This window comes from Urocitellus parryii, chromosome 9 (genome assembly GCF_045843805.1).
Source record: "Urocitellus parryii isolate mUroPar1 chromosome 9, mUroPar1.hap1, whole genome shotgun sequence".
Classification (NCBI taxonomy): Eukaryota; Metazoa; Chordata; class Mammalia; order Rodentia; family Sciuridae; genus Urocitellus; species Urocitellus parryii.
The window spans coordinates 88,506,868-88,525,894 of record NC_135539.1 but is presented as its reverse complement, the minus strand read 5'-3'; the positions used below and the strand labels follow the sequence as shown (position 1 = coordinate 88,525,894).

The following is a 19,027-nucleotide window of genomic DNA, read 5'->3' as shown; positions in this document are numbered from 1 at the left end:
TGCACCCTAGGTCTTCTAAGAGGTGATTTCAAGAAAGAAAGAAAAAAAACAGATTTCATTTTGATTTCGCTATTTTCTTCTTGTTACCTTTGCAGAAGAAAGGCTGATGAGGTGTTGCTCTTTCTCATTGGTTACCATCTCGGTGATGCTGAACATGTGTCCCACCAGTTTCCCCACAGGCTTGGTGCTGATATTGGGGTGCCACAACCGGAGGACTTTATCATCTCCTAAAAAGGAGGATAGTGAAAGATTATTTATTTTCTCAAGTGGTCAAAATTTAAAAAGTATCTCTCTCATTCAATCACATCCTTATCCTTCTTTTAATAAGTAATCATAGCCCATTTCTTCCAGGACAAATTCTGTGATTGACTTGCTAAGGGCCTAGCCTTGATCTGTATCTGCTGTTTCTTGTCAAGGCTGTTTTGTTGTAATTGTATTTATACATACAAATGTGAATTCTCATAAATATTTGATGAGAATTTTTCTTGATTCAATACTTCCCTACTCCTTCATGCATTAATGTATTATTTATGCTTTATTTATTTCCAAAAAGTATTTAAGGCAGCTGTTCTTTTATTTTCACATTCTTAAATTATGCAAACATTATAATAATAAGAAAAAATCAAGGGAACGGGAAAACTACACATAATATCTACCACTAGAACAAATCAACTGTTTTTATTTTTCCATCTTCCCTTCTAACACACATCCATAAGCTCATATAATTTATAGGTAATTACTATCATGGCACAGACAGTTTTTTTTATGATCTGGGTACATGGTAGAAGATTTAAATAGTAGAAAAGAGTATAATTTTTGCAAAATAAAGTCTTTTCCCCATAATCCCCATAATCCCTAGTTCTACTCCCTCTAGGAAATCAGTGTCAACTTTAAAAATATAAGTCATATATGATTCTGGATATGTTTTTATGCCAATTTTTTAAAAAATATAAGTCATATATGATTCTGGATATGTTTTTATGCCAATTTTTTTATGATAAAAATCTCACTATATTGCCCAGGCTGGCCTGAAAAACTTGGGCTCAAGTGATACTCCTGCCTCAGCCTCCTGAGTGACTAGGACTACAGGTGTACACTACCAGGACCAGCTCTCACTATGTATTATTTTATGCTCATGGACAACTGTGGGTCCATGGCCTCATAATTATCATTTTAGTTGCAATTGTACCATTTTGTTCTGCTTTTCAAAAATTATTCTTATTTTAATTGATCCATAGTAATCATACATTATATATATTTACATATATATGTATATGTATATATACATATTACATTGTCATATATATATATATATATATATATATATATATATATATATATACACACACACACACACATACAGTTTGAAATGATTGGGCTAATTGTCATATATTACACCTCAGACATATTTTTTGTGTGTGTTGGAAACATTCAAAATCCTCTCTACTATTTTGAAATATTCAATTACTTGTCAACCAAAACTATCCTACTGTGCTAGAGAACATTAAAAGTTATTCCTCTTGTCCAACTGCATTTCCATAACCATTAACCATCTTTTATTCCCCCCCCCCACCCCTCACACACCCTTCACAGGCTTTGGTAAGCACAATTCTATTCTCTACTTCTTTGAGATTAACATTTTAGCTTCCTAATATAAATGAGAATGTGTGGCATCTGTCTTTCTGTACCTGACCTATTTCAGTTATAATGGCCTCCAGGAACATCTATGTTACTGCAATTCACAGCATTTCATTCTTTTTTTATGGATGCATAACCTTACATTGCTATTTCACAATTTCTTAACCATTTGTTCTTTCACCATTCTTAACCATTAAATTATTTAGATCTTTCTAGTTTTTAAATTTTTTTCAGCTATACTATAATGTACACTTATTTGCATGATATTTTTTTTTCTTTTGGGTTATTCACTGAGGATAAATCCTTAAGAGTGGGATCATTATATTAAGGGCTATAAACATTGTTATGACTTTAAAATACTGATGGGTTACTTTCCAAAATAGTTGTACCAAATTTCAAGGCTACCAGTTTTGTTAGACTCTGGCCAGCACATGAATATTACCATGAATTAAAATGTTTGGTATTTTAGTAGATCTAAAATGATGTTTTATTTTTATCTCAACTTAATTTATGATAGTATTATTTTCTCCTGTACATATTTGCTAATTTTATCTCCTTACTATGTAGATTGTTTGACCATATCTTTTTACCATTGATCTATTACAATTCCAATGGTATGAAAAATAAAATTTGAGTGAGTTTGTTACAGCAGCCTGCATTATCAGAACTAACATGATTGTATTCCATTTATGTCTTTAAAAAGAGTAACTTAATCTATGTGTAATAGTTTCTAAAATATGAAATATTTTAAAGATATTGGATTATCTATTTTACCAACAACTCATTAAATGTCATCCTGGAAGTTGAGTCATAAAAATAGCAAATAATTTCAAATTGGGATCCTAGAAATTATATAATCCAACCTTCTTATAAGAAACTGACTCCTAAAGATTAAGTTATTCTAATCAAATGATTTAATTTAGTGATTCAAATATAATCTGCTCAGAAGCACACAGCAGAAAATGAAATTGAGTTAGGATTATTATGTTGCATTCCTGAGCATCTTACAAATTACCAAGGACCTTTAGGCTACTAGACAAAAAGATTATATAATAGCATTATAATTATATATATATATATATAACTTAAGTTATTAAGAATAACAATTTATATGAACACCTGAAATCCAACATGGTAATCTTATTTAATTTGGTAATGTGTTTGACCATGCAAAGGAGCTATATTGGGCTATTTATGTAAATGGACTTCTCCATGTTGAAAGAGCCAGTAGAGGAACAATTGGACACCAAGATAGTCAGATATTCAGAAGCCAGCCAAATGTGATAGGTTCAGATGCTTCCGTAATTCGGATTATTTTGTTGGGTCCCATGAAAAAGGAGCATGGTATATTTTCTACCTTATTCTTTCTCTATTCATTCTTCCAGTGTTAGTATAGTAACACAACTCCAGCTGCTAGACTCTAAGTGATTTGAGGCCAGAACTTTTTCTTGTTTACTCTGGCGTTTCTGGTATGTAACATATAGTAGGAGTTCAACTAATATCTATTGAACAATTTCAGTAACTTCAGTGTGGATATGAATCAGAAGCTTTAACTATCAAAGGCTAAAGGACAGGGGAAACATGCATGTAAATTGAAAATGAATCTTTGTTGAACATTTATCTAACTCCTCTGGGAAAGTGAACTGCTTTCATTTCAGAGACTCTCGGATCCTGAAATATTATCAGAAACAGGCTGAAAAAAGCAGGGCATATATGAATCTTAGTTTCTGTTTCTCAAGTAACTTCTATGGACTGAATCATGTTCCTTCAAATTTTATATGGAGAAACCCTAATCCTCATTGTGATGGTATTTGTAGATGAGTCCTTTGGGATGAATTCATGAGGATGGAGTCCTTATGATGGTCCGTATGTGAGGAACCAGACAACTCTCCACTGTTCTGCCTTTTGAGGGCCACAGCCAGAGGAAGGCCACCTATAAGCCAGGTGAATAGCCCTCACTAGGAACTGACCATTCTGGCACCTTGACCTTGGACTTCAGCCTCCAGAACTATAAGAAAATAAATTTCTGTTGTTTAAGACACCCAGTCTCTTATTACATTATAGCAGCCCAAGATGACTTAAAATATCAATCCAGATATTTTAAGGACTATGGTAAATGAGTAAGTGGGATATTTCTCAAATTTAAAATTTCATGTTTTCCTTATTAATAGCAAGAATAAAAATTTCTTGAGAAATTACTGTACACTTGCTATTTTGCTAAATGTTAAGGATACAAAGAAATTCCCTGCTAAAAATCTACTTTGCAAAAAAAAAAAATCCTTTTAGACTTAATTTTAATATTTCCTCTCTAGCACCTTCCCTAGTCACTCTCCCCAGGCCTTGATGCAGTGTTCTCAGAGTGTTTTCATCAGACTTGTTTTATAGCACTAATCCTGATTATGTTTACATATTTGCTTATTGTTTATCCAATGAGTCTTTGTTTTAGTCAGCCTTTTCACTGCTGTGACTAAAAGATCTGACCAGAACCATTTTAGGAAAGAAGAGTTTCATTGAGGACTCAAGGTTTCAGAAGTCCTAGTCCATTGAAGGCTGGCTCCATTCCTCTGGGCTCAAGGTGAGGCAGAACATCATGGTAGGAGAGTGTGGCATAAGGAACCAGCTCACATGGTGATCAGGAAGCTGAGAGAGGGATCTCCACTTGCCAGATACAAATATATACTTAAATCCACACCCCGTCACTTCAGTTACCACTCAATTAATCCCTATCAGAGGATTAATCCACTGATTGGGTTAAGACTCTCACAACCCAATCATTTCTTCTCTGAACCTTCTTGCATTGTCTCAATAACTGAAAGCATGAGATTCTGGGGGGCACCTCACATCCAAACTATAACAGTCCTGTATTTCTGTTTATGACAATCCTTGACAACTATTAAGTGCTTGATTCTTATTTGCTAAGTAAAATGAGTTGGTTAGCAGATTCTCTTATGAAGTGGTTAAGAAGGCATACTCTGGGTAAGTCAGTTTTGATTTGAAACCTATCTCCATCATTCACTAGTTCTATGATATTGAGTAAGTTGCTTCACCTAAGTGTCTGCATTTTCTTATTTTTATAATGGGGATAAATGAACTTATGTCATAATTCTTATCATGAACCTAATTGAGATTGTATATATGCAACTGAAAAGATCTTGGACTATAAGTTGAATATTATTAGCACTATTATTATCATTTTTCTAAGTCCCTGCCTTGTACAGAGCATTCTATAAAATGTTTGGAAGAGAGTGAGAGAAACTCTTATAGATATATGAAGCAAGGTCCCTGCTTTTGAGTGTTTATAATCCAACAATAGCAGTAAGGCACACAAAATATATAGAAGGAAAGTATGTATTAACAGAAAATGTCAAATATGAAGATAGGATTTTATATTGCAATTAATATATTATGACTCATAAGGAGCTAATGTCCTGTTTCTTTGTTATTTTTCTTCTCTTTTTTTAACTAAGCCAAAATTTAGATAAAGCCACTCACCAGAGGATTTTCTTTCTTTTAGTAAGCTCTTATCTCAGTTGGTGAGTCACTTGATCCAAGTACATTGCTTTTCATGAAATGAGCTGGCTCAGTTCAGAGATGAATACAGAGGAGAGAGCACCTCTAACAAATTAGATGATAGTGGTCCAGGAACAACGCAAGGCTGGGAGAAAAGACAACTGACTCAACGAGCTAACTAGTTGTGCCATTGTGGAAAATTGTTTACAAGTGTCCCTGCATATTTAACCTGCTCAACTATGCTTTGCAAAACAGCTCTTATTGTATATTTTGAGTCATTGGCCAGTACGTACTGTACACTTCAACATGTGCTTGGTTGAGTCACTAATCAACAAGAGTATTCTCCTGGGAAAAACATGTTTTCAGTTATTGAGAATTTGCATTTTCTACTAATAGAGGCTTCAAAACTGTGAAATTTAATAAATTATGCATGGTGAAATGTATTAGTTTCTTGCTGGTCATGCTGTTAAATGTTTGATTTCTTTTGCGAAAGCTAGAAAAACTATAACTAATAAGTTTTCAAAGCTGTAGAGCAGGATTTTATAATATAATGAACACTGAGTTTAATGAAATCATTTAAGTTCCAGAACTTTACTAAACACGTTTCCCCCAGACATGATTAAAATGCTAAGATTATATTCAAGCTGGTATTTTTTTTTTTTTTTGTGTGTGTGTGTGTGTGTGTGTGTATGGGGCTACTGGTGATTGAACTCAGGGGCACTTGACCACTGAGCCACATCCCCACTCCTATTTTGTATTTTATTTAGAGACAGGGTCTCACAGAGTTGCTTAGCCCCTCACTTTTGCTGAGGCTGGCTTTGAACTCGCAATCCTCCTGCCTCAGCCTTGCAAGGCATTGAGATTACAAGCATGTAGCCAAAGCTGGTATTCTTAAAAAGTTTTACTTTCTTTTAAGTGAGAACAAAGGGCTGTCGAAAGCACCTGGTTAAGATGAATGTGACAGCATCATATGATGATTATATTTTAAAAATTAAATCTCAATTTGGCCACATATTTGAGTACTATTTTGTCAAAGGGTTTTTGTGGGGTGGGGGGGGGATTTGGGTTGAAATAGAGTATTAAAATTTTTCCTAATAATAAAGACTTGCAGTGATGGGGGCAGAATCTAGTGGTTTGGTTCTTAGGCATTGCTTTCATTTGGATCTGGAATGTTCCCCAAAGGCCCATGTGCTAAAGTCTTGGTCCCCAGATTGTGAAGCTATTGGGAGGTGGTGGGACTTTTAGTAGGTGGGACCTAGTTGGAGGAAGTTAGGTCATTGGAATCATGCTGTTGAAGAGGATATTGGGTCCCTAGACCCTTCCTGTCTCTCTCTTTGGTTCCTGGTTGCCATGAGATGAACAGCTTCCTCTGCCACATATTCCCACCATGGCATACTGAGCCCTACAAGTCCAAACCAACAGGCCAAGTGACCATGGACTGAAATCTCTGAAACTATAGCCACAATAAGTCCATTCTCCTTTAAAGTTGATTCTCTCGGGTATTCTGTCACAGTGATAGAAAGCTGACTGATACAGTCATGTTTGGTGCTCCATTTCCACCACACTGTGCAATCCTTCCTTCATCTCTTGGGGCACCCACTACTTCTTTGTCTTGTAGTCTAGGCAGGAAATGTGTCCATTTCCATTGCCCATGATAGATCATACATCTTGTTGGGTAATAATTAGCAATGAGCAGTGAAATGCAGCCAAGGTCACAAGTGTTCTTTTAAATTACTTTAGATTCTTCTTTAAACTATGTCCAAAGTAAACAAGAAAGTGTGACAGTTAATTTGTAGAAAGGAAACAGAAACAAAAGGAGCTAATTGGGAAATATGTCAAAAGAAAAGGATTAATGGGACTAACTCTTGATAGGGTCCATTGATATTGACATGAAGCTAGGAATTATGGCTAAAGGTGTCTCTATTTATCTGGGAAGGAAGATTCTTTTTGTAGCTTAGGTGCACTAAGGTAACTTCTGACCAGCAATTGACCCCAATGACCATATTAACATGGGATTGACTTGTAGATGAAGCCCCCCTAAATAGGATGGCCACCATGACAGTTCCAGAGAAGACCAACTAAGGTCAAAAACTCCACTGCCCGATGTGAAGGAGTTGAATATCTAATTGGTGAAGAGTACAGAAGGTGGTCCCCAGTTCTGGTAAACACCAAACAGTAATAAAATTGGGGAAAAAATTAGCATTTTCTTCTTTGTTGTTCTGTGCTTGGAGACAGTCTACTCTCTCCCTTTAAAGTGCTTTTTATTTAAGCCTCACTTTTATTTTATTTTCACCTCACTTTCACTTCTAATAAAGTTCTCCTGCATGACTTTTGGTGTCTGACTTTAAATCTTCTTTCACTAGAGCACAAGAACTGAGGTTTAGAGTTTCGGCTCCTTGCTTTCTTATGACAATTAAGTGCAAAGACAGCTAAACTCCTACTTCAGGGGTAAGAATAACTCCCCTGAGAGCACAAAGCTAATTTTTTTCCAAGTATACTATGCATTAGAACTTAATACTTAAATTTGTGCTCAACTTTAGGCCTTCTACAATATTTACTTGAAATTACCATACAGTTAAATTATAATTTTAAAAAAATATAGCATTCTTTTGGATAGCAAAACAAGTAAAAACAATGTATTAGAAATTTAGTTATAAACTTATTCATAAGTTTAGTCATAGCCTGGCTACTAATAAACTGTTTAATTTTCAATATTTAATCTCTCCCTGTTGCTTCTATTTTCCTCAATGAGGAAATTGAACTACATGCTTTCAGATATCCTCCTGACCTAAAATACTATGGTTACAATTTTCCAAGAACTGCCTGTTCTTAGGAAGGTAAACTAAAAATATATTTTGAAAAATCTGGGACCCAGTTTGTTAATTAAGTACTATTCTAATAAATAGTTATTGCTTTCACTCAAGAAAACAAAACATTAATTTAAGTATTAACTTTGAATACATAGTACACTTAAAAAATTAGCTTTGTGCTCTCAGGGTATATCTCAGATAGATATACCTATTCTGAAGTAGGAGCTTAGCTATCTTTACACTTCATAGTTTGCAAAATAGGCACTTTAGGGTGAGGCAGCTGACTCTAAGAAGGAGTCAGGCATTGCCTGCCATGAGTATTTAGGAATAAGAATTGAAGGTATCTTACCTGGTAGGGGCCAACAGCACTCACTCATTTAACATCTTGTTTCTTTTAATGGGTATTTTTGCTCTAATGTCTTTAGGCAAATGGTATATTTACTAAATTTTATTTTATTTTTTAAGGAAAGAGGTTTTTTTTTATTTTCTATTCTTACTCTTTTTAAACTTTGGTTTTGCAATACAGGACATTTTCTTGATGTATGTTTGTTTGTATTTCTGCTTTGCTCACTTGCATCTTACCTATAAGTCTCCATACCTATAATGTGCGTTTGTCTACCCCCTCCTGAAGGCAGTCTGGGATCCCCAATACCCTTCCTCTCTAACTAGATCTTTTCCCATCAACAGAAGGAATGTCCTCTTGGGTGTTTAATTAACATTTGAACTTTAGGTTCAAAATTGAGCTTTTGTTTGCTTAGATGGAAAATCCACCTAAGCATCTTCTTCCTCATATCTGTGTCACTATGAACACAATGATGTTTTTCCATTTCCCACCTTACAAAATTGTAGTTGGCTGATCTTTTTTTTTCTAATCTACAATATCATTCTGCATGAATTGCCTTATGAGTCATTCATTTCCAATTTTTTTTGCTTTGTTTTAGATTTTTATTTTGTTTTGCTTGGTTTTTTTTTTGGGGGGGGGGGAGGGTTGAACCTAGGGTCTTACTCATGTTAAGCATGCACTTTACCACTAAGCTACACCCCTAGCCCCACTTCCAATGTCCTTGAAATTTGCTTTTTCTTTTCTTTTTCCATGATACCTATGATAATTTAGACCCTCTCCATCTCATTCATGACAGCGGTAACAGCCTTCTAAACACAACCTCAGATTTCTTTATTCCAACAAAACCTTCACACATCTGCCAAAGTAATTTTGCCTATGTATTATAAGTGGACCAAATGGATATTTATTGAGACCTTACTACGTGCCAGGCATGTATTGGTTCAATTAATCTCAAACACTACATGATATGCTTTTTCTTACCATTGATATTATTAGCAAACATACATTGAGCACTTATTGTGCAGAAGACATGGTACTAAGTACTTTATTTAAATTACTTGAATTCTTTTGAGCAGATACTACAAGCAACTCTACTTACAGATGAGATTGAAATTTTAGGGAAATAAATAATCTGCCCACCACACTGCTTGTGAGTGAATTCGTACCTAGACAATCTGACTCCAAAGTGCAGTAAACTAAAAAGTCAGTGTTATAGAGGAGGAGTTTGCATCTCAAAAAGTGTTTCAGGTTGGGCATGGTGGTGTACACCTGAAATCCCAGTCGCTTGTGAGGCTGAGGCAGGAGGATTACAAATTCAAAGCCAGCCTCAGTAAAAGTGACACACTAAGCAACTCAGTGAGACCCTGTCTCAAACATAAAAAATGAAAAGGGCTGAGGATGTGACTCAGTGGGTGAGCATCCATGGGTTTAATCCCTGAAAAAAAAAAAAAAAGAGTGTTTTGGTCCTCTATCTTTCCCCTAAAACTACTCACGATGTCATCTTTCCCCTTACTCTCAGAAGATGACCTTGTTTCCCGTCTTCTACCTTACTTGCCCCTAGACAGTTGGTATTCAAGGTTCTAAACTTGGTCCTCTTCTCTGTTAACTCAAAGTCATTAGCTCTTTACCTTTTTGGTCATGGAATCCTTTTAAGAATTTGACAAATTTGGCTTTCTCCCCCCCAAAATACGCAAATAAAGATACAAGCTTTGTTATATTTTAGGAAGCTTTAAAATTTAGGAACTCATGCTCTCATTTGTAAAAATAGGTTTTTACATGGATTAAAGCTCTAAAAGTAAAACATAAAGCCAAATAATAAAAGCAAGTTAAAATCTAGAAAATCTTGTTTCACCGATTCCTAGGCTGAGGAAAGCTTTTCTAAGTGTGTCCCCAAGTCAAGAAGCCACACAGAATGCGACATACAGATTTGACTTCATAAAATTTTATAAATTCCCTAAAAGGTTATTCCCAGCAGTAAAATAGGAGAGCACTCTTTGCAAGGCATAAAATCTCTTTATGATGGGAACTGTCCTCTTACCTCCAGTGACAACCACATTTGCTTTTATACAGTAGCAAAATGTATTTGCTCCTCTTGGCATAGCAAACTCTCTGACAGGCCTGGAAAACAAACAGATATAAGATATCTACATTTTTCTTTATAAAGCTAATTTCAACTTATAAATTCTATTTAACATACTCATTACTAAATGGTTTGTAAATCCAATGCTCACAGAAAATGTAAACAATGATTGAATCATTACTGATCTACAGGATCTACTTACTCCATGCAGACGTCCACGTGGCATGGGTTTGGGCCCCAGCTCTTGGTGCAATTGGGAAGTGCTGAAACCTTTAAGAGTTGGAGCCTCATGGGAGGTCTTTTGGTCATGGGGGTGTGTGATTGAAGGGGTTTGGAGAAACCCATCCCCATCCTCTTCTTCTCTTTGCTTCCTAGGTGCCATGAGGTGAACAGTTTGTTCCATTATAAGCTCTCACTATCATGGCGCTGCCTCTCCATGGTCAACTGACCATAGACTGAAACTTCCAAAATCGTGAGCCCAAATAAACTTCTTTTAAAGTGTATTTACCTCAAATATTTGTTACACCATTTTTAGTTTTACTGATGTTATAGAAACTGGTGGCTCATTGGATTTGGCCCTTAGGACAGGATTTTCTAATCTGGGCCTGAGATACAAGTACAGACTTATAATAGCTCCATCTCATCTCCTCAGTATTTTGACTTTTTTTTTTTTTTTGCCCCTAACACTTTCAGCATATTTTTTAGTTCTTAGGGGAACAAGAAAAAGAAATGAACAAATAAGCTGTGACTGTGCCATGCATTAAACCAGGCACTTTATGTGAGTTAACCCAAATTAACTTCACAAATGGGAAAGCTTGGGCTAAAGAAGAGGTTATGGTAATGTATTTAGTGGTCACAGAACTAGTGAATGCTGGGACAGATGCCAGTTCTGTCTAGCTCCACAGCAGTCCTATGGAAGGACACTATGTCTTTCCAACATAAGCTGCCTCTGAGTTGGCTGACTAATGAAAAGTAGTGCTGAGTGGTTAGTTGCTCATCTCTCAGAAACGGTCAAGCTATCAAAGGGTCAAAAGTTCAACTTATGTGTTACAACAGGCCAATGTGTTCCATATAGTGTAATTAATTGCAGATGTTCATTTTCTTTCTGGTACAAAACTCCATTTCTGAAATTTCCATGAAAAATTATAACCAGAATGGTAATCGCTTCTGAAATGGAAATTGTTTTTTGAGAGAATTTTTTTTTCTGCCTTTTTGGGAGTTGTGCTGGCTTCGATTTTAACAGCTGGCCAATTATGTATTTGTATAAATGCAGTTTAATCTGGCTCAACTTGAAACTCATTATAGGAAACTGCAGAACTGGGAACATGTTGAATCTGGAGAGGGAAGCAACCCAACTCTTATTCTACTGCGATGACTCTCCAGTGGCCATGGCAGTTCAGGAAAACATAATTATGCTGAACACTCAACAAACCTCTTCAGTTTCTACATTTAGAAAGAGAGTGATCTAAGTGAGGAAGTCATTGAAAAGCTCAGACAGAATCCGGCTGATCAGATCAATGATCACTGTATGCTGAGGTTGTCTGAGTATTTTTATCTCACAGTTTCCTGACTCTCAGCTGCTTATGTCACCAACAAATTCCAAGAGATAGGGTAAATACTAGGAAGCTTAGAATTGGTTTCAAAGACAGACTCCAAACTATTGCAAAATAGATGCTCTTTTGAAGCAAAGACTAGAATATACTGGTTAGTTAGAAAATTAAAACCTTCTAGATACTTTAATTGTTCATAACTACTAAATAGTAAATATATAGAATACTATGAATAGTAAGAATTTAAATGCCCTACGATACCATTACAAATTAAAAATACATTCAAACATGCCCTTTGAAGGAAACATATAAACCAAAAGATGCATTAAACCCAATAGAATGGCTGTTACTCCTCTCTCTCTGCCCTGGGTATGAATGGAATGGAGTAAACAATCAAAAGGAGTAAAATAAGATAGGAATAGTGTGAGAGTATGATTTACTTAACTCTGCTCTTGAGCTACCCCTCAATGAATTAGATTTGCCTGGAATCACATTAGTTGAAGGGCATATTTTCCATACAAAAAGAGAAGGTAATTAAAGGGGAGATTAAAATGTATATAAATTTCTACCTATTTTTTTAAAAAAGGTTTCTACCTCATTTAAAACTTAATACAAAAATTCACAACCTGATTGACAGATACTAATGCTTGAAAAAGGGGACTATGGAAACCATCATCACTTGTTTCCAAAGGAAAACAGAGAGTTCTTTCCTTTTCCTCCACTATTGAATATTTATTATTCTCATGGATTGTGACAGCACATAGAATTCAAAGTTGTTGTTTTTTATAAAAAAATTCTTTTCTTCATGAAAAGGCTTAGACAACTAAAAGCAAACAATAATACTTTCAATTGTTACAGCATTTTATACTTTTCAAAGCACTATCACCCATCTCAGAGTATTTGAGCACCACAGATGTGACATAAGAAAGTTAAGACTATTTCGCGTTTAAATGAGGGTATGAAGGTTCAAGTAACTCAAGTAATGTGCCCAACCCATATATGGCAGAAATGACATTAGAATTCATATCTCACAGATTTATTCCTTCACGCATATTCTATCTTGGTAAATAGTACCATGTAAACAGTCTTCCCAATCAGAAGCCTGGCAGTCACCTGAAGCATGGACATTTTCCTCTGGGTTTTTGCATGAGTCTATCTTCTCCTCATGCTATCTCTACTTAAACTTTATTTCCTCAGAGCAGTTTTTCCTGCCTTCCAACATCGAATATTGTCTCCAATATCTCTCCATCCTCATTCCATCATGCAATCACCTAAATTTGTGTTATTTGTTAGTTTATTATCTGCTTCCCACTAGAACATGAGCTCCATGAGAACAGATTTAGTGTCTTTTTGTACCATTATATCCCTACTTGGAATAGTTAGTTTCTGGTCTTTCATAAATATGCAATCAATATTGTTGAGAATAAAAAAATGAAGCAGTTCCCTTTCATCCAGTAGGTAACTAATTCTTCTCATCCAGTGGGTTACAATTCTTATAAATTTTGCAAGAATCTGTTCTTTTTTCATTCTTATTTCCACTGGCTAAGTTAAAATCCTCATCATTTGTCTTCTGAAGTATACCATAGAGTCACTAATTGTTCTCCCTCATTTTTATCTGTCTTTTCCCAATCCATTTTTTCAACCTTGATGCTAGGAGAAGCTATTAAAAAACATACATTATCACCTCCCCATTTAAAGTATTTAGTGGCTTCCTATAGCTTTTGGTTTTAGATTCCAACTCTTTAGCCTGATATTTTCAAGTTTGGTTTGTCTCGCCTTATCTTCCCCTACTCTTCTTCTCTCAGTGCTTCAATCACATCAACCATTGACAATTTCCAGAAGTCACCTTCTTCTTTTTTACTTCCATACTTTGTAAGGCCATTTTGTCTATTCATCTACTCCACTGCCATTTAATTGCTTTGCCTAGGTAACTCTTACCAATTCTCTAATACTCAGCATGTGTGACAACTCTTTCAGGAAGCCTTCCCTGATTTTTCTCCCCCCACAGGCTACCTGAAGATGCTCTTGGCATTCTCTTCTGCTCCCACATTCCTCTCTTACATCTCTATCAAGGCACTATCAACCTTTGTGGGAATCATTTATTAGTTTTCTCTCTTATTAGGCAAAAGATCAAAGACCTCATCTTACTCATCTTTAAATTCCCAGCACCTAGTGTGGTTTCTCAAACACAGTAACTCATCAATATGAATTTGCTCAAACAATGACTATTCAGATTCTTGCTCTAGAACTTATTTGGGAGTCATCTATGTAGACTTGTTCAAATTATGAAACAATCAGAAAGAGAATGTTGGATACATTACTAAATTTAGTACCTTGTAGTGACACACCCTAAAACATAATTAACTTGCAATAAATACAAAAATTGAGGCATGACTAGGTAAGGGATATCTTACCTAGTCTTGAAAGGGAGAAGCTATAGAAAGGTCAGAATAATTCCCTGGAACAGGTGTTATCTGATCCTTAATCAGTCGTTGAGGTGGGGGAAAAGGAAAAAGAGGGTAAGAGACTGTGTCAGGTCCCAAACATATACAAAGTCCCATCATGGGGTATCCAGGAAGCAGCAACAAGTTCAGAGATCTAAATAACTAATTTCAAGAGAGGGAGAGATAAGATTGGGGGGGGGGGGTTTGCAGGGGCCAGACCACAGATGTGCTCTTTGCAGAGGATAGAGATAAGTGAAAGATGTTGAGACAGCTCCATGTCATCTTCAGGGAAACATGCTGAAAGATGACAACAGTTTTGACAGCAATAAAACTGAAGCAAGAGGGCTGGGGATGTGGCTCAAATGGTAGCGTGCTCGCCTGGCATGTGCGAGGCACTGGGTTTGATCCTCAGCACCACATAAAAAATAAAATAAAGATATTGTGTCCACCTAAAACTAAAAATAAATAAATATTTTTTTTAAAAAAACCTGAAACAAGAGACCAATTGGAGGTAAGAGACTGGAGAGTGGGAAGGAAAGAGATAAAGAAGATAAGACCTATTCAATGAGTATTTATGAAGCAATGTAGACAAATTGGTGATCCATGGTTTGTGGGAGTTGAGAGTGAAGTCATGTGAGATCACCAAATTTCTGGCTGGGGTGATAGATCATGCTGTCACCAAACAAAATATAATATGCTGTTGTATGTATATATTGAGAAGTGGGGGAAGTTAATTTCAAATATGGTCATGTGAATTTGAGAGGCTATGAGATATCCAGGTGGACATGGTGCACAGGTATACTTACACTCAAACTTCAAGAGAGCTTGGGTTTCACCAGTACATGGATATTGGTGTGTTGGAGAAGAGGCACATCACCCAAGAAGAGCATAGAAAGTGAGACAAAATGTTGACTAAGGAAAGAACTCCTGAAAATGCCACTATTTAGGACAGACACAAAAAGAAGAATCAGAAGGAAAAAGAATAAACAGTAAGATGCCAGGAGAAAATCTACCTTTGCAGAAGCCAGGAGAAAAGTGTCTGCCTGAGTGAGATGAGTAAGACTGAATGCCCCAAGCTAAACCTGTCCACAGAACAAGATGGGGAGAAGCTGTGTTAGGAAGGATTATGGAGGAAATGAGCAAGATCAAGGAAGGGGAGGCAATTAATGCAGAATCCTTTCCAAAAGTTAGAAGGCGAGAAAAGGTATAGCATAGTCATTGGGAGGATGATATTGTAGTCCAAGGAAAGAATTACTCAGATCCGAAGAGACTTAAAGCATTATAGGTTGAAAATAAGGAGAGTGGGAGAAACCGATAGAGCAAGATCCTGGGGAAAATAGAAAGAGTCGAACACAAGGTTACCAATGGAAAGTTTTGATACCTCAACCTCTGAACAAAAACAAAACAGTAAAGAGAGGTGTGACCAGACATGATTTTGAAAGGTAGGGTGTGTTGGAGAATTCCTCTTGAAATCTCAAGGTTTTGTGTCATACAGGACGGTGAGAAGACTTCAGTGGGGAATGGAAGGAGGTGAAGTCTGGAATAGTTACCGAGGGGCATGGAAGAGCAGATAAACCAAAAGTGTGTAAAAGGAGTGTGTAATTCAGGCTCTGCTCAGCAGAGGGATTGAGGTGTTTCTGGCTGGAAAGTAGGCAGACAGGGACTGAGGGCAACGAAGAATGCTGACATAATGCTCAGATGATAAGCCTTGGGTACAGGTGAGTAAGGAGGAAAGAGAGAAAGGTCAAGGAGAAGACTGATGAGATGCATGCAATTGAGAGAACCAAGTATCAAGAGAGAACTCAATGAGATCATTGGGAGGTTTAGTGGGAATTAGAGCATTCAAGAGCTCTAAAGGTAAGGCACAGAGTCTCAGGGACACTGGACATTTCTGAAGAGATTAGTTCCAAGTGCTGTGAGTTAGTACCTGCCAATGCTGTTGGACTAATCCTTTTATTTCTATTTTAAAATGTCTGCATTGATACTAGGGCAACTAACACACCAGTGTAAAGATACTCTAAGGAAGAAGAAATTAGCCATTTCACCCATTGAAATTCAGACTTGGCATGTTTATAATTATTGGCTGCTATAATTTTTCTTGTTAATGAAATCATTGCCAACTTTATTTTTTTTGTACCTTCTGTAAAACTCATTGTTATCTTTTTGAACTTGCCAGAGGGCTATCACTTATCACCACCTTTTCTGAATTTATTCCATGCCTATAAGCATAAAAAATTCAGTTGGCCTTTCATACAATGATTTCCATTGTTAATTATTATCCTATGTGATAGAGTGCTAGTAAATGTTTCATATTCATTGGGGGCCAAGGAGGGGAAAGGGTCATTGCTTTTTGTCTGTTTGTTTGTTTTGTGGTACTGGGGACTGATCCTAGGGCCTCAGACATGCAAGGTAAGCACTGAGCTATATTAGCCTTTAATCCAGAAACATATCAATTAATAACAAATAACTAGTAAATATGACCTTTGCCTCTGAGTACTTAAAATCTAAGAGGGAAAACAAGAAATACAGACATAAAATCAGTAGTATGCTGAAATCAGTCCTTGATCCTTTTAAAATTTTTTACTTTGAGACAGGGTGTCACTAAGTTGCCAAGGCTGGCCTTCAACTTGTGACTCTCCTGCCTCAGCCTCCAAGAAGTTAGGATTACAGGTGTGCACCACCATCTCTGGTGTGTTTGCTATTTTCCATGGGTTATTTATCCTACTGGCCAATTTGATATCTTTGAACATGGTTTTGGGAAAAGATATATAGCTATACACCATTAGGCAAGATTTCTATGTTCTGGAGGATACAAAAACCTCAAGAAGATAAATAATAGTAAATTAAAGTAAAATAGGTGTGAAATGATGGGTTTAGGATATTTACTGCCTATATTTTTAATATAAATAAATTTTTTATTTATAAATTTGTTTTTTGTTAATGGCAGTGATTAACAACAGGCTTGGCAATCAGCTCTCATATGCTGACACACCCTGATTTCAGCATACCACTGATTTTATGTCTGTATTTGTTTTCACACTTAGATTTTATGCACTCAGAGGCAAAGGTCATGACTTAAATATATTTACTAATTATTTATTATTAATTGGTATGTTTCTGGATTAAAGGCTAAACTATAGGACCAGTATCCATTACTAGTTGCCACATTATCCATTGTAATTATCCTGCTAAATATGTACTGGAAACATTTGTGCTGGTAAAATCATTGCTGTTTGTTAGAGTCCCTTCGAAATGAAAATGATCTAGATGTTGAAGTAGAAGGTATGTCTTTTATAGGACCCGAGGTCACACAGTACTTGTATGTTTTCACAATGCTTCTCTATAACCAAACAAATGGTTTGGTTATAAATGTTTCATGAATTGCCCTCAGAGTACAAAATCAAACTGAATATAAAGTTGCATCTATTTCTTAATTAAATGTTTCAGAAATGCACTTCTTTAAAATGTCATCATGTTAATCATTAGAAGTTAATTACATTACTGAAACTCTGTAATTAATTATGCCATATAAATGACATTTGTGGAATCAGATTTGGTGTCAAGAAATGAAACTATTTTTAACTTACTGTGAAAATTTTTAATTCATCTCTCAGTGCAATGCATTATATACCAACATAAACATTTTCAGCTTTTTCTAAATGAGTATAAAATGTACAATTTTCCAAAAATCTGAGGTAGTCAATCATCTTAGAGATATGATATCTGTTCTTCCATTAAATAGCTAATGGTTATTTCATTGTTTAAATTAAAATCTTGTAATTTAAGGAAATTCTGCAAATGCTATTTTTTCCTTTTTGTGTGTGAATGTTGTTAAATAGCTCAAGAGGATCTAGAAGGCATCATTGTATTTTGTTAAGGGTATAAATTACTATTTCCATTTTTTCCTAATACTGATTTATACTTAGTATGAAGGGGTAAAGAAGCCAAGTCATCTACCTAGGACTTAATTAAATTTCAACATTTACTGTTCATATAGAAAAGGTACAATAAGTTCAATTTTTAAAGTTCTTTGTATATTTTGCTTATTAGTTCTTTATCAGATATGTTATTTGCAAATATTTTTTCCCAGTTGGTGGCATGTCTTCTCATTCTCTTGACAGCATCTTTCAAAAACAAAAGGTTTTTTTTTTATGTCAATCATGAGTCACATTACAAGTGTTACCAGGTGTTTATTCATTACTGTTATTATAATATATTTTCAATGGTTTTACATTTCTAATTTAATTCTCTCATTCTGTTGTCTGACTCTGAACTGCTAACAGTGTAAAAGGTAATTTAAATAAATGACTTTGAAAAGGAAACCTCTCTGTCTTTCATCTCACAAGATTCGCAATTTTATTTTATTTAAATAAATGTTACAATAATTTATTGACAGCCCTTTCCTGGAGGGGAAGACACTCTGGTGCAGGACCACTCCTTCTGACCAGTGGACTACCCATGGGATCCCAGATCCAGCCCAGACCACCCACTCCAGCCCATGGGATCCAGGCTCTCAGTAGGCCTGCCAGAGCCTAGCCCCTGGCACAGGACCGCCCCTTCCTACCAGCAAACTACCACAGGAGGTCAGCCAGTGGCCCAGATCCACCCACTCCAACTTAAGCAAGACCCAGATTCAGGATGCAGTAGCATTC

General features: G+C 35.9%; 1 protein-coding gene across 2 annotated transcripts in view; it reads right to left on the bottom strand.

The window, feature by feature from the left end:
• The window catches only part of Wdr64 (WD repeat domain 64), a 125,873-nt gene that overhangs the window by 61,856 nt on the left and 44,990 nt on the right, over positions 1-19,027 (bottom strand). For both annotated transcript variants that reach the window (XM_026390771.2, XM_077802823.1), the window contains exons 9-10: positions 10,340-10,419; positions 88-227 (exon numbers count right to left, since the gene is read on the bottom strand). In XM_026390771.2, the coding sequence (XP_026246556.1) occupies positions 88-227; positions 10,340-10,419 (220 nt within the window). The remainder of the gene's footprint in view (positions 1-87; positions 228-10,339; positions 10,420-19,027) is intronic.